This window comes from Rhinolophus sinicus, chromosome 1 (genome assembly GCF_057876585.1).
Source record: "Rhinolophus sinicus isolate RSI-liver-muscle chromosome 1, RSI-T2T, whole genome shotgun sequence".
In the NCBI taxonomy this organism is placed as follows: domain Eukaryota; kingdom Metazoa; phylum Chordata; class Mammalia; order Chiroptera; family Rhinolophidae; genus Rhinolophus; species Rhinolophus sinicus.
In genome coordinates, this window is record NC_142501.1 from 106,199,661 (window position 1) to 106,214,270 (window position 14,610).

General features: G+C 41.0%; 1 protein-coding gene across 2 annotated transcripts in view; it reads right to left on the minus strand.

Moving 5' to 3' along the window:
* Positions 1-14,610, minus strand: part of LOC148759173 (ankyrin repeat domain-containing protein 26-like) — a 68,265-nt gene that overhangs the window by 39,615 nt on the left and 14,040 nt on the right. The window contains exons 1-5 of one of the 2 annotated variants that reach the window (XM_088801281.1): positions 13,703-14,213; positions 10,841-10,955; positions 10,512-10,685; positions 4,776-4,882; positions 3,313-3,450 (exon numbers count right to left, since the gene is read on the minus strand). In XM_088801281.1, the coding sequence (XP_088657407.1) occupies positions 3,313-3,450; positions 4,776-4,882; positions 10,512-10,685; positions 10,841-10,955; positions 13,703-13,977 (809 nt within the window). In that variant the 5' untranslated portion in view covers positions 13,978-14,213. Of the gene's footprint in view, positions 1-3,312; positions 3,451-4,775; positions 4,883-10,511; positions 10,686-10,840; positions 10,956-13,702; positions 14,214-14,610 lie in introns of those variants that run through there. The other variant, XM_088801493.1, reaches the window with a different exon arrangement.

Below are 14,610 nucleotides of genomic sequence, written 5' to 3' on the forward strand. Positions count from 1 at the left end.
GTGTGTGTGTGTGTGTGTGTGTACATTTATATAAAGTATTACTCATCCACAAAAAAAGAAGCAAATCTTTCCATTTGTAACAACGTGGATGTTCCTAGAGGGTATTATGTTAAGTGAAATAAGACAAAGATAAATACCGTGTGATCTCCCTTATATGTGGAATCTAAAACTACAAAAACGAACAAACACACAAGAGAGACCCTCAGCTACGAAGAACAACCTGATGGATGCCAGGGGAGAGGGCGTGGAGGGGATGGATGACAAAGAAGGTGAACACGAAGCACAAACTTCCAGGTATAAAATATCGCAGCCACAGGGATGTAGCGCACAGCACAGGGAGTATGTCAACAATATCCTTATTACTTTGACTGATGGCAACAGGGCATCCTGTTCTAGAGAAATTACACTGTCATGACAATTATCCTACAAACACAGGGAAAGATCATCTTCTAATGAAGTCAACATGTCTCATTCCGTTTTGACTTATGAGCAACGAAGGTGACAATACTGACTTTGTTGGTATATCTCCGTGGAAAAAACTATGCTTCTCAAAAGGCGTTGCTTTTCTGACTTGTATACTATGAGTAGAGAGCTTTAAAAAAAAATGTTTCTGGGATGCTGCACACTGGCTAGTTTTGTAGTTCTTGTTTGCAATTTGTTTATAGGACCGGGAGGATATTGTTGAGTTCCTAGTTTTCATTACATTTTTAGTGAGACCAAGCACTGAGTAATAACAAGTACTCATTTGCTAGATGTAATCCATTTGCAGTAAACGTTAAAGAAAGAAAAGATTCCATTTTTATAACAAGTCCAATTCATTACAAGGTAATTATAGAGGGAAACACAGCATACTAACTGAAAAAATCTTCTTTCTTATTTACACAAAGATCATATGGGATTTTAGAGATCGTGATAAAATAAATGAACTTTTTTCACACAACGCTGTCTCAGATTTTAATTACTTACAATAAAATTTTATAATAATGCTGAATGATGGACTATTATAAAAATTAAGTAAGAAAGAAAAACATACAGATGCAGTTTACACATTCTTTTTCTTACATTTCTTTCATTAGCAAAAATATTTTACTCTAACTTTATCTATGGTAGGACCACCAGGAAAATTCACTATCAGAAGTCTTACCTAGTGTGCTAGTTTCAGAAAACACTTTAGATTTCACTGCTTTCTCATAATCAGTAATCTGTTGTTGGATGCTATGTATAAAAAAGGTGATGATATTACTGTCTTAATACTGATATGAAAAACATTTATCAAAGACATGAAATTCTTAGAGCATTTCAGGTAATATCAGAGCTAATATAAAACTTTAATCATCCCATGTGCTTCAAATTTGTACGTTCTACAAACTTTTTATTAAGCGTGTGATTAAAGAAGACAAAGAAAGTAAGGTGAACCAGTCATGAATTGAGGGCATTAGTGTTCAATTTATTGGAGTTAGCTTGACATAAGGGCAAGGGTCTTAAACTGAGAAGTCCTAGCTCTATGACCCACAGCTATTCAGTTCTCGGACAAAGTGCTTCTCTCTGGCTCAAAGTCCTCCTCTATAAAACAAGCATCCACTGCCTTATTTTACCAGGATGTTAGAGGATTCAATGAAATAATGAACCAAAAAGAGGCTCAGAGAAATAGTAAGGCAACGGAATGAGTTTTCTCGAGCTTTAGTTTTGGAACTATATTGGATTCCCAAATAAACCCCAGTGTGTGTTTTTCATAGGTTCTAACATTCAAATGTTGCAGTTTTCAGAAAATGTTTTCAGTTTTAGTTATTAGCTACTCTTCCTTTCTGGTTTGTAATTCAGGACCTCTCAGCTATTATACAATTTGTACCTAAGAGTATTTAGAAATACATTACCTCATTAAATAGATGACATAACAGTCCACTATTCCCATAGCTACTCACACCAGAGGCAGAGAACTAACAGAGTGAAACCTGGCTTGGACTGCTATGGTCCCTTCTCCACCTCCTCAAACGCTGAACCCGCAGGTCTTATTAGAACGATGCTTAACCTCCCTGTCCATCCCCATTGACTTGGAAGATATGACCCTCCTGACACACATGCATACTGATGAGTCATGGGTGGGCTCAGCCATTCTAGTGTTAAATAACCTACATGAGATTCAGATTCAGGGCTTTCTGTTGACTGGCTTCCCTGTGAAGCACAATTGAAACCATTTTGAAACCTGAGGGAGATTCAAGTCACTTGGGAGATTTTCATTATTTGGAAAACAGATCTAGGTTAATTAAGGGCCCCACCTTAACTAAGGGATCTCTGGAAACTTAGTGCCCACTACTCTGGGAAGGGCGATACGGGACCTACGGGGACCTACGGGAAGGGGCTCTAGGGGATACCAAGCGGCCTCGGAGTACAGATCTGATAACAGAGGAGAAAGGAAAGTCTGATCTTCTCCTGCACGTTATTTGACCCTCTCTGACAGCTCAGAACGGTGCCAACTAACATGTGCTAGCAGTAGACACAACAAGACGCTCAAAGGGTAACTCATCGTGAAGGTCTGGGCTGACATGCGGGTCCCGCATAGGTTTCCAGTGTGGGGGGAAGGCTCTGTGTGGCTAAAGCTGGGAGGCCCAGCTGCTGGGCCAGGGTGCTGGTGCTTTGGAATAGGGGCTGAGCACACAAGTAGGTGGGTGGAAACTAAGGAATGTTGGAACTTTGAAGTCCAAGTATGGAAAACCACGGACCCAGAGGATTCCAGATCAGCAAGGAAACCTGGGAGCAAAGGTCAGTCGTGAGTACAGGACTCATTTCTATAGCAACCGTGCAGCAACAGATCGACGGAAACAAGAGATGATCCGAACGACCTTCTTTCCCTCTCCATCTGACTTGTGAAAGACAATGGTCTCCCTTAGCCTTAGGGAACCCTTTGGCTTCTAGAAACATTCAAGAGGGAGAGTATAGCAGATGGCCTCCGGAAAATACAGGATTTCCTGCAATGCTGAAGCTTTCACAACCCCAAACAACTAGTTGGAAAATCAGAGAAAGGACATTATTTGTACCCAATGCACAAGGGTTGTACTTGGAATGAAATGGAGAATGTTGAGAACCCTGGGATAAAGGTCTTCAAAGTTCTGGAATAAGGAATCTGTGCCGTGTGCTACTTGTAACTCGTCTGACCTTTCGTTTGGTTTCTGGCTGAGGACATCCAGTAACTCTCTGCCGTTCCCCAACTGCCTGAACCAAACTGTGACATCTCACCTGTTACACAGGAAGTGACACTTAACTTGTTCTAAAGCCCTTTTTCCTGATAACTAGCATTTTAATGTAAACACTTACATCTTCAAATTTTGTAAACGAGCGAAATCTTTTGCAGTCCGCCCAAAGAAATCTGTAGCAGAGACATCAGCACCTTGCTGAAGCAGACGCGTGACTATGTTTGGGAAGTTATCCCTTGCAGCAAACATGAGGGCCGTTCTAAAATAACAGAGAGATAATTTCACCCTTAGGAACTTTAAGTTATGTAAACAGCTAATTGGGTAGACTTTACCAAGCTCAGTACACTGCTTGTCTGGGTAGAATGGACCATTTACATTCTTTTGTGATCATGTTTGTAAATTATGTCTAAGGCTAAAATGAAGGGACACAGAAAAAAGAAAAAGAAAAAGAAAACAAACAAAAACCTCTGCCCCAGCTGGGTACTGCACAGAAGTTGCTAAGTTAAAGTCCTTTATTAGACAAGCAACTATGCTGAGGTCACTTATCTGAAGTGGGTGAAGATTTCAATGAAGAGTTTCCTGTTTCTTCCTTAGTCTGATATTTGGTACTTCCAAGTCAGCTAGAAGTCAGGTAAGTTAAAGCTACCTGGCAGGCTTGACACAATAATATTAATGATAATTCTAGTAATAACACTCAAGAGTTGTGCTTAATGATGCTGATAAGCATGTGCTGGGCGCTATATTAAATCCTAGATAATCTGACACACAAACACACTTGAAGGATATAATATTATCCTTGTTTCATATCAGGAAACATATTTAACGATGATCAGTAATGTTCCCAAGGTCACGCACGTGACACATAGGAAAGACAGGCGTTAAACCCCGTCTTGTGTGACTTGAAATCCCATTTCTTTTTTCTTCATTACACACCTATGACTTGTGTTCATTAAATAAAATGTTTATTCGGTGAAAGTTGTCTTTCTCCCTTCTACTCAACCAAAAAAATGAAAACATCAAAATAGACTAGAAATAAAAAAAGAAAAAAACTGATGAATGTCTGATAGTGGTCATTCATAGTCACATAGGGAAATTCCAGTGACATCAGTATTCTCCCAAGAAAACGCTTTAAAGCAGAGTCATCCAAAAGACAAAATCAACTCCTATTTGTGTTTAATGTGCAACGTTTCAGGAAAATTGTATGCAAAATAGAGGTTAAAAAAACTATCAGAGAGACTAAGTCCAACGTTGTATCATAAACGAAAAGTTAGAGCCCATACTATACAAAATCAGTAAAATTAACATGAACACCCATTAGCTAACATAAGATCATACGAACAAAAACTCCTTGACAAATAGCATCAGCGAATATTATAAATAAATATGAATATGAATCCTGCAGGATACGCTTCTTCCTCTTGCCCAGTCAGAATAATTGCTTTTCAACCCAACAGATGATGTGTTGGTATTTTTCACTATATAATTATAAGTTAATCCTCTTCTTATTGATTGAATCTGACACGAGCGATTGTTACCACTCCAGAATAATACTAAGGTTAAGAAAAAGAGAAGAAACAACTATACCTTTGTAGCTGATCGCCTGCATTTATGTTTGCATCTTTCTTTATTAAAAATTCCACCATTTCCTCATTGTTTGTATGTGTAGCACGTATAAATGGTGTGCAACCAGACTGTAAAACAGAGAAGCAATTTATTGAAATTACATATTTCTAAGCTGAATTTTAAAACTCAAAAAAATCCTCTGAACTTAAACATACACTAAGAATAGGGAATAAAGAGCAGCCCCCTGTGCTGTGATCAGCTGCTCCTTCCCTTTAAAATACCCTCCTTCTACGTCCCCAGCAGATGAACTGCAAGCTCATTCCCCAGAACTCCCTTCAAACACTGACAGGCCCAACGTTCCAAGAATCTTTGCTCCTATCAAAGCCTCTATCGTAGTATAACTGCAGTTATTTTATTCTTCCCCATCTGAACCGAGAGCCTTTGAGGGCAGGGGCTATATTTCATTTCTGTAACTACAAACTCTAAAACACAGTAGTAAGTGCGTTCAGTATTTTTATTGAACTGATAACTTAAATGTTTATCTCTGGAGTAGTGTTTTTTAAATTATATTCCAAAGAATATGTACTTCACCAGAAGTTCTTCCTACTGAGCCCCAGTAGGAAGATTCCAGGAAGATTATCTCTGTGTGAGAAATATTACAAAACTGTGATTTATATGCCTATTACTAAAGAAATATTTCACTTTTGCTTAATTCCGATTTGACAACATTTTTCTGTGGCAAACAGAAACGTTTGAGAAAAGATAGAATTTCAGGGACACAGTTTTGAGAGCTTTCCAACAGCGGTGAAGTTTTCTCCAGCTTATAGAGACGCGCTTGCTTCTCTTGAATCAGTGCTCTCAGGACCCAGATGTCACGTTCAGGCTCTCTTGCTCCAAAAGGATCACTAAGGGAATGGACTGTAAGTTAAAAAGACTCAGGCTCCAAATGCACTTTGATTGCTTATGACTAAATGGCCCAGGACTTCTCTGCGATAGGAAGATGATAGATTTTTAACTTAGCTGTCGGAAAGCTCAATATGAATTTTCGTCTCCGTTATAATGATAATAGTGGGACGCTAACGGATACCTACTTTTTGAAAAAAAATATGCTTTTTACCTCCTGTTCCATTTCAATTGCTACTTAAAATTATTTCATATTTTAGGAAAAATATAAATCAGAAATGAAACTATCATACCTTATCAATCAACGTTTTAGTACTGATTCATATAGATTATTTTTAGCATAATGAAAGTGACTAAATCACTTGCATTTTTAAGGAACAATTTAAGGAGAAAGATATAAAACTATCTGCAATATGCATAAACTCTCCAACTATAACTATGATTAAACTAATAAAACATATAGGCATTGTAAAGGGACTGTTATTATATATGGGACATATAAAGAGAAAGGGTTTCAAAAAAACTTAGGAACTCTAACTTGAAAAATCCAATCGTTCTAAAGAGACTAACATAAATAGACATAATAAGTCAAGATAGACTGTCTTGAAAATCTTGAAATGTTTATCAAAATAAGAGTTCTGACAATTAAGTTTGAGAATTTGCCACCGTGCATTTACATTGGCAGCGCTGTACAAACAGTTCACTAAGGTTTCATAACCTTGGTATGCCGATGTCTCAGAGATGTGCTTGTGTCGACCTGTGGCGGTGTCTTGCTGAGTGGTGCTCATCATTGTGGTTGCGTGTTTTTGTGTGCTGTCGTGAGAATGTCTGAGCTACACACATTAGAGCAACTCATAAACATTAAACTTCTTGTTAAACTTGGCAAGAGTGGCAGTGAAATCAGGGACATTGTAGTCCAAGTTTATGGGAATAATGCCATGAAGAAAACGGCAGTGTACAAATGGGTTAAATGTTTTTCTGAGGGGAGAAAACGCACCACCGATAAAGAGAGATCAGCGTCGCCAGTAACGAGCAGAACTGAGGAAAACACTGCAAAAATTCATCGACTTGTGCACCAAAATTGATCGCTGACTGTGAGAAGCAGAGCAGAGCAAGAAACCATCAATAGAGAAACAGTTAGGACAATCTGAACTGAAAATCTTCGCATAGGAAAGGTGGGTGCAAAAATGGTCCCGAAGGAGCTCACTGATGAACAAAAGCAAAGGAGAGTCAAATTTGCCAAGACATTTTTGAGAGTCAAGATGATGTTTTGGGCCGTGTTATCACTAGTGAGGAAACAAACATGAGTGTACCAATAAGACCCTGAAACAGAGCGTCAAAGTGCACAACGGAAGTCAGCAAATTCTCCACAATCAAAACAGTTCCATCAGTCCAAACCTAGAGTCAAAACAATGTCGCTAACCTTTTTCGATATCAGAGGGATGACTCATTATGAATTTGTACCAACTGGATAAACAGTTAACCAAGTTCTTGATTTGGAACTGTTGAAAGGCTGCGTGAAAAAGTTAAAACAAAAACGACCTGAACTTATCGACAACAATTCATGGCTCTTCCATCACGACAATGCACCAGCTCACAGGGCATTTTCTGTGAGAATGTTTTTAGCTGGTAAACAAATAACTGTATCAGAAACCCACCCTACTCACCTGATGTGGCTCCCAATGCCTTCTCTCTTTACCCGAAGTGAAAGAAAATATTGAAAGGAAGACATTTTGATGACACTCAGTTTATCAAGAATAATACGATGACAGTTCTGATGGCCAATCCAGACAAAACGTTCCAAAATTGCTTTGAAGGGTTGACTAGGTGCTGGCGTCGCTTCATAGCTTCCCAGGGATAGTACTTCGAGTGTAACCATAGTGACATTCAGCAATGAGGTATGTAGTACTTTTTCTAGAATGATTTTGCGAACTTAATTGTCAGACCTCGTGTACTATAAGACAGGAATCATAACCTCCAGTGCTAACGGAGGCAAAGTAGTTGACTCAAGTAAGAGAAGAACGCAGGGGAGGCCAGTAGCGAACGAGAGAACGCATGTCTCATGTAAGAGGTGCAGCATAGTCAAGGCTCAAGGGGGACTAGGTTTGATTCTGTAAGAGATTCTTGACATTCAGATTGCTGTGTGAGTCTCCAAAATTGTCAATATTGACTCAACATATGGAGGAAACTAAACATACCCAGAGGACACATTTAGCTGACATGGGATTTTATATTTGCTCTTTCCAAATGGTCGTGTATAATGTGCATATTTGTATGTAAAAGAGTTCCTTTCTTTGGTATCATCCTCGTATGCTTTATCAAAAACTTGGGCACCGACATGCAACGAAAACTGTCATTTAGACTCATTTTACCCACTTGAATAATTTTCCCAATACTTATTCAAACCACAGTCTATTTGTACTTATTTTTCACAGATTGTTAATCCAATGGAAAATTACTCATAGAACCACTGAAACTAAAGTTTTGAAATGGTTCCCATCTATATTGGTACGAACTTCAGGCTCTTGATGTTTTGATGTTTAAACCTGCCATCCTGATTATGCCAGGGCTCTAGGAACTTAACAGACATACTGAGACAGTCTATCGCACAGCTTCAACTAAAAGGAAAGTTCACGATTTCCTACTATTGCAGGAAAACCCTGCTGGTAATAAACATTTATTGAGCAAACGATTTGCGCATGCACTAAGATGCTAAATTCTTAAAGGGTCATATGCTACTTGTTAGTAGACTACCCATCAGCAAATTTCTAAAGATTCTCTGAGCGCCAGTGAATGAGTAATGACTGAAAGGAAACAGGTGAACTTCTTTAAGCCAGCAGATATCGCCAGTGATACTCCCTTTCACTGCTTGAGCCCACAGGTAAAGACAGTTCAAAGTCAGGCCAAGAGTGTTGGAAAGAAGAGAGCTGAAGGAAGTGTCCATCCCAAACTGAACCTCTTCTAGAGAGTTCTTACGTTTTTGAAATCTGTGAAGTGATACATTACACTTATCCATTTAGTGGTTTTGAACCAAGAGTTGTGTCTGAATTTATTAGATCCAGGACTTATTAGATTTACTCAGTCAAAACTTTCAGGGAAGAGCCCAGGCCTGTAAATGTTTGCACAGTTCCTCAAGTGACTGTGATTCGCCAGAACAATTCTAGCTGAGATCTACTGCAGTACCGATCACTTCAGTCTGTTCTTTCGCCTACGTGGCCAATTCCCTCGGTCATTTGAGGATTCGGACAAATAACAGAAAAGTGTAAGAGACATGTCAATTATCCAAACTGCACATCATTTCCTGGGTTGGAGTGGAAAAAAGACTAATCCACTCAAAATGCAACTGGATTTCATTATTGATAATTCTCCATCAAGACATCTAGATTGCACGGCAGAGTTTAGAGTCTTAATCTAGGTGGCTCTTTCCGCCAAAATAAGATTGTATGTCAGTTAATTATCTGTCCCTTCCTCCTGTTTGCCACTTACTCGCCACCATTCACTGAAATCTTGTGGCCTCAGTGTCCTCCTCGAATCTATCTCCAGGCAAGCTTACCTCTCACTAACTCTCTCTCCTCAACTAAGGATTACTATCCCCGAAAACTGGACAGCCCCTTGCCTAAACATAGAAATTAATGGGAAAAATAACTAAGAACCTCTCTGGTATTTCCCCTCCCTGGCCAAATTTCCAAGTCAGTCTGCACCGTTCCTCTGAGTGCTCTCTCCTTTTCCCTCTTAAGCTTTGGCCAATGAGAGCTAAATCACCTTCATATAAATCACCTTTTTATAACATAGGAACATGTGAAGAGCATGAAGATTTCCGTGAAATTGTGAAATTTTTCTGTTAGTTTTAGTTTTAAGAGAAAGCCTATTGCCAAGGCGAATTTTGCTTTCCTGCATTGTTTTCCATTAGTTGGTCAAAAACTCAGACAGAAAAACAATATTGGAAAAAGACAGTTTTCCCTGTGACAAACTGTGTTTTTACAAATATTTGCCATAAGCACATAAAAGACAGGTGTGCCTTCTACGACTTCTTTAGTAGTATCAGCATGTAAAGTGCAATCTTCGGCAACTAAGTTCAAAATGTTTTCATTCAGGGAACTGCCTGAATTGCAAACAAGTGAAATTGACCCTACCGGTGTCAACCTAGAGCATTCCTGCCGGGGTCGCAGTGGCGAGAGGTGATGTACGTCCAGGAGCAAAAGCGCGTGAACGCGGCCCCATCACCTCCTCCCTCTGTACACCTGCAACCCGCCCAGGACCTGCATGAGGCTGAGCAGGAGCCCCACTCCGAGGTGGAGACCCTGAGAGGGGCCGTGGCTGGCAGAGGGGTTCTGAGCACAGGCAGCTGTCTTTGCTAGATGCCCAGACGTGACTGACCCTCCTGCGCAGTCTTCAGAAACCTGGGGTCCTGGGGTGCCAGGGTCCTGTGGCCTGCTGCTTCCCCTCCCCCACATGCACACCGCCAGCTCCCCCTGCCGGGTACCAGGTCTCCATTCCTCCTCCCACCCATCCCCAGCAGCGCCCATGTCCTAAGGCTCTGCCTGCACAGAAGCCACCCCCTCATCACTTCCCTCCCCCCAGAACTTCAGTGCTTGGTGGGCTCTGAGCCTGGCACCCACTTCCACGCAGAACAGCAAGTGCTTCCTTCTGGGGTGGAATGGGAGCTGGGAGGCAGAGCTGGGCCCTTTCCTTAGACACCCCATTTCCCAGCCTCCCTGACTTGGCTTTGGAGTTGTTTCCGTGGTGACGGGGCCTGATGTACAGTATGCAATACATACCTACTAGAAATGCAATGCTTGTGGCTAAAGAGACGTGTATTGCAAATATTGGGTAAATACGCCTGTTGATCGATACCTTGTCAGTTGCTTCTATATCTGCCCGGTGTTGCAGCAGCTTTGCGGCAATGGCTGTGTTCCCAACCAGGACCGCGTAGTGCAAAGCGGTGCAGCCACACTCGTCCTTTATATTGGGATCAGCTCCGTTTTCCAGCAGGAAACTCGCACACTCCTCTTCCTGGGCCTGTACGGCCTGTGGATTATACCCAGAAATAGACGGTCAATTCTGGGAATTCAAAGTAGATATTCCACAACTTTCCCCAATTAGTTCTAAGTAATCAGGACAAGTTCATTTTCATTCTAAATCATTCAGTCCGTCTGGTGTGGACATAGCTGGCTACCACGTACCTTCATCAGAGCTGTCAGCTTCTTGTTGTCTTGGAGATTCAGCTTGCATTTCCTCTCTATTAACAGAGTCACCACTCCCAGGCGACCACAGTCACAGGCCAGATGCAGAGCGGTCCTATGAGGGTGACAAGGCTTTTAAGGACATTACAGGGCACTGTCTCAAACATGCAATTCCTCACGTAACTGTGAACGTGAGATGCTACTCCGAGGCCTTCTAAACCAATGTGGAGTTTGCTTCTGCACAAGGACAATATTTACTGGCTCTTGTCACTCACCACCTGAATGAAAGAGCAGCCTATGTGAGTGAGAGAGGACATGACCCGGGGATTCAGCTCAACATGGGTTTGATCCCACTTCAGCTCTGTCACTTGTTAGCTATCCCTTCGCCTTTGTGGGCCTCGATTTCCTCAGCAACAAAATGGGCATAAAAACAGTAGTCACCTCACAGGACACAGGACTTTGCTGTGCATCTATGCTCAACTGACATCTATGCAAAGAGTTGGCTACACACTTCCTACCACAAAACACAGCTGAATAATTGTTAGATAATATGATTATAGTGGTTACTATTACTACTACTTCGCAAAGACAACCTGTCGATTAAGCAAAATGACATCACTCTAAATACCTTGCAAATATGTTTTAAGGATTAGAAAGGACACTGTATGGCAGTGATTCTAAGATACTAGTTTCTCAATTTTAACACCTCTGACTTTGGAAGACAGTTTATAATTCAGAATGTCTTGTAACTATGATTGGCAGCCACTTAAAACCTTTCTTATTGGTACACACAAGAGTGGACACCCTGCCGTCCATGGCACCTTAAATGGAGGGAAATAATTGTACATACAAAAGACCTATTGTGTTCTAGTCCTGCACTTCCCATTGAAATCAATGCTGGTTCTTAAAACCACTGTGGGGAAAGAGGACTCAAATAACAAAACAGAAGAAGACAAGTTTTTAAAAGTAATTCTTATTTTGATTTTCAAGAAACTTGAAGCCAAAGGAAACTCAGGATTCAAATGAACAGGGAGGGCTCATTTTATTCAATATTTAGTGTTATAGATTATATGAAAATCAGATGTTTCCGTTGATCACTATGAGTATTTGTACACTTTCAAAGTGGCCGGTTTGGTTACCTTTTACAACGTCCTAACTGCAGAAATCCTTTGTTTGAAAGGAGGAAGCAAAAGGTCCCATTGAGATTAGCTTCTAATGCTTCCACATCAAATTTTTCATTTGGCTCATACAGGTCAACAGAAACATTTTAAGGGTGAAAAGAGCCTGAGAGACAGATTGAAAAGGGCCTGAGTAGACTACTTCTGGTACATACTAGGTATTCAGGTTAGAGTTGATGAACAAATGGGTGAAAATAATGGATAACTACCAATGGAGAGTTCAATAATTTTAAGGAAAAAATTTACACAGTAAAGCAATACTTCTGCAATAGTAATAATCACTTTTATTTGCTATTTTTGATTTCTGATTTTCATAAGGACCCAGCTGAAAAGAGTAATGAAAAATCATGCACATATTATAGGCAATCAAACTATATGTAATAACAAAACATAAGCGTATATAAAAATATATATGCATGAACTCGAAAGGCAAGGAAAAAGGTTCCCTTTACTCCTGAAGGGGCAAAAAGTTGCCCGAAAATGCCAGTCTTTAAAAATGTAAAAAATGAAATAAAATAGAAAATTATTTTCATCTGCGCAAGATTCGTATTCCTGAAATCAATGAAATGTCCCCCTGGATTATTTCACTAATAATAAGCTTTTTCTTGAATTTCTATATATGTTCATTGTAGAAATCAGATTTTTTTAAAAGGAAACAAAAATTTCACTTATAATACAAATGCTCAGCTATCACTTTTATCCCAATTTGCACATGTTTTCAGCTAACATAAGATACTAATCTGTTTGTGTGTGTGTGTGTGTGTGTGTGTAATGAAACCGATTTATTTTCTCGCTTCCGATCTATCCCAGTATATCTTTGCACGTCAACATACATCTATTATCTATACCACCTTCAATGGTTGTATATTATTTCACGGTATGCATGCACTGCTTATGTGAGTAATTTATAATGCATTGCTGTTTTTAAGTAGTGCTGAGAAAAATAAATTGTATGTAACTTACCTAATCATTTCGTAAAGATACTTGAGTATTTGGAATTGACGGGTAAAGGCAACTATATTTTTTAAACGTGGTCCTGATCACCAAGTGGCCCACTTGAAAAGCCAAAAGCAAGTTAAACTTGAAGCAGCAGTGTAAGTGCCGTGGCTCCTCTCCTTCACACGCTTTGTGGACGGAAAGGGGAATTTTGTTTCTCTTTTACCTTAAATCCCTTTTCTCACTATAAACACGAACTATATCCCCAGTGTCCGTTGGTCACTTGTAGGTACACACACATAGCTGTACACTGATGCAAAATGGATGCTGGGTTGTATGGGAAGAATGTTTAGCCCACAAGTCGACCTATGATGGGAAGTTTCTTTCTCGTTACGCACTTTTCTATAGGATATGACAATATGTCTGAAATTGTGAACATCAAAAATAAAATGCTGTGAATACTGAGTTCATGTCCATCACAGATATTTAGTTAAATGCCTTTGAACGTGTCAGTAGAGCGCTCTGTAAGGGGAATGATGAGTGGGTCCCAAGTGTTTATTTCTGCTGCCCGCAGAGTCCACCTGGGCCCTGGACCCCAGGTAGGGTCCCCACCCCGGGGAAGACAGCCCAGCGCCCTGGGTGACAGGAGGGCTGGCATCACCTGGATGAGCCCCGGCAGGTGAGCCCCTCTCCCAGGTCCCCGCCTCCCCGGGGCCGCCTGTGGCCACCGGCCTCGCAGCCCTCTCACCGCTTCTGCCTGTCTCTGTCATTCAAGCGTCCCGGACGGAGCAAGAGAAGCCTCTGCACTTCCGGGACGTCCCCGCTGCAGGCGGCTCTGTGGATCTTCCTGAGATCCTTCCTTTCGATTTGGTAGCTCCCGCTACCCTCAGTCTTCTTGACAGCACCATGGCGCTGCGAGCTGTTTTTGGATTCCAAGGGCGCCACGCGACTCTCATGCCTCGAGTGAACACCCTCCTTCCTGGCCGAGCCTAAGGGCGTCGCAAGCCCCTCAGCACCACTCATGCTTTTCAGTCCGCTGAGCCCAAACAGCAGTACACTCAGGAGCCGTCAACTGCCTCTCCCACCAGATCCCAGCAGGACAGTGAGGCGGTTTGGAACCTCTCGGCCCAGAATGCCTGTAACCTAGCAACCGGGCCGGGTCAGAGCTGATGTCACTGGCAGGTGCACAGAAGCCTACGGTGCAAGGGCACCCAGACCTCACGGGCAAGGCCCAGGCGTCTCACATCTCAGAGGCACTTGGAGGCAGCGCTGGGTTCCCTTCAGACCCTGCTGGGCTTTGGCCCAGTCTTTTGCTGGGTCACGTGGGGAAAATGAAACAGGAAATTTCATTTCCTGAATTAGAAAACCAGATATGTAAGAGGCAGAGAACTTAGGAGAAGCAAAAAACGTAAATGAGAAAAAAGAAAAAACTTATGTACTGTAAAAGTGTGAAATCTATTGATTTCTAGCAATAAAATGGAAAAGCACTTAAGAGTTTGGTTTCCAAAGATAACCCTTTTGTCTTTTCAAATGTTCTATTTTGAACCTCTTAATCTATGAAACATCTTTAGAAAAATAATTACCTTAGACTAGAAAGCTACTTTAGAAAGTTAAAGTATAATTTGTATTTATGTGCTTCTTGAATAAGGCCTGTGA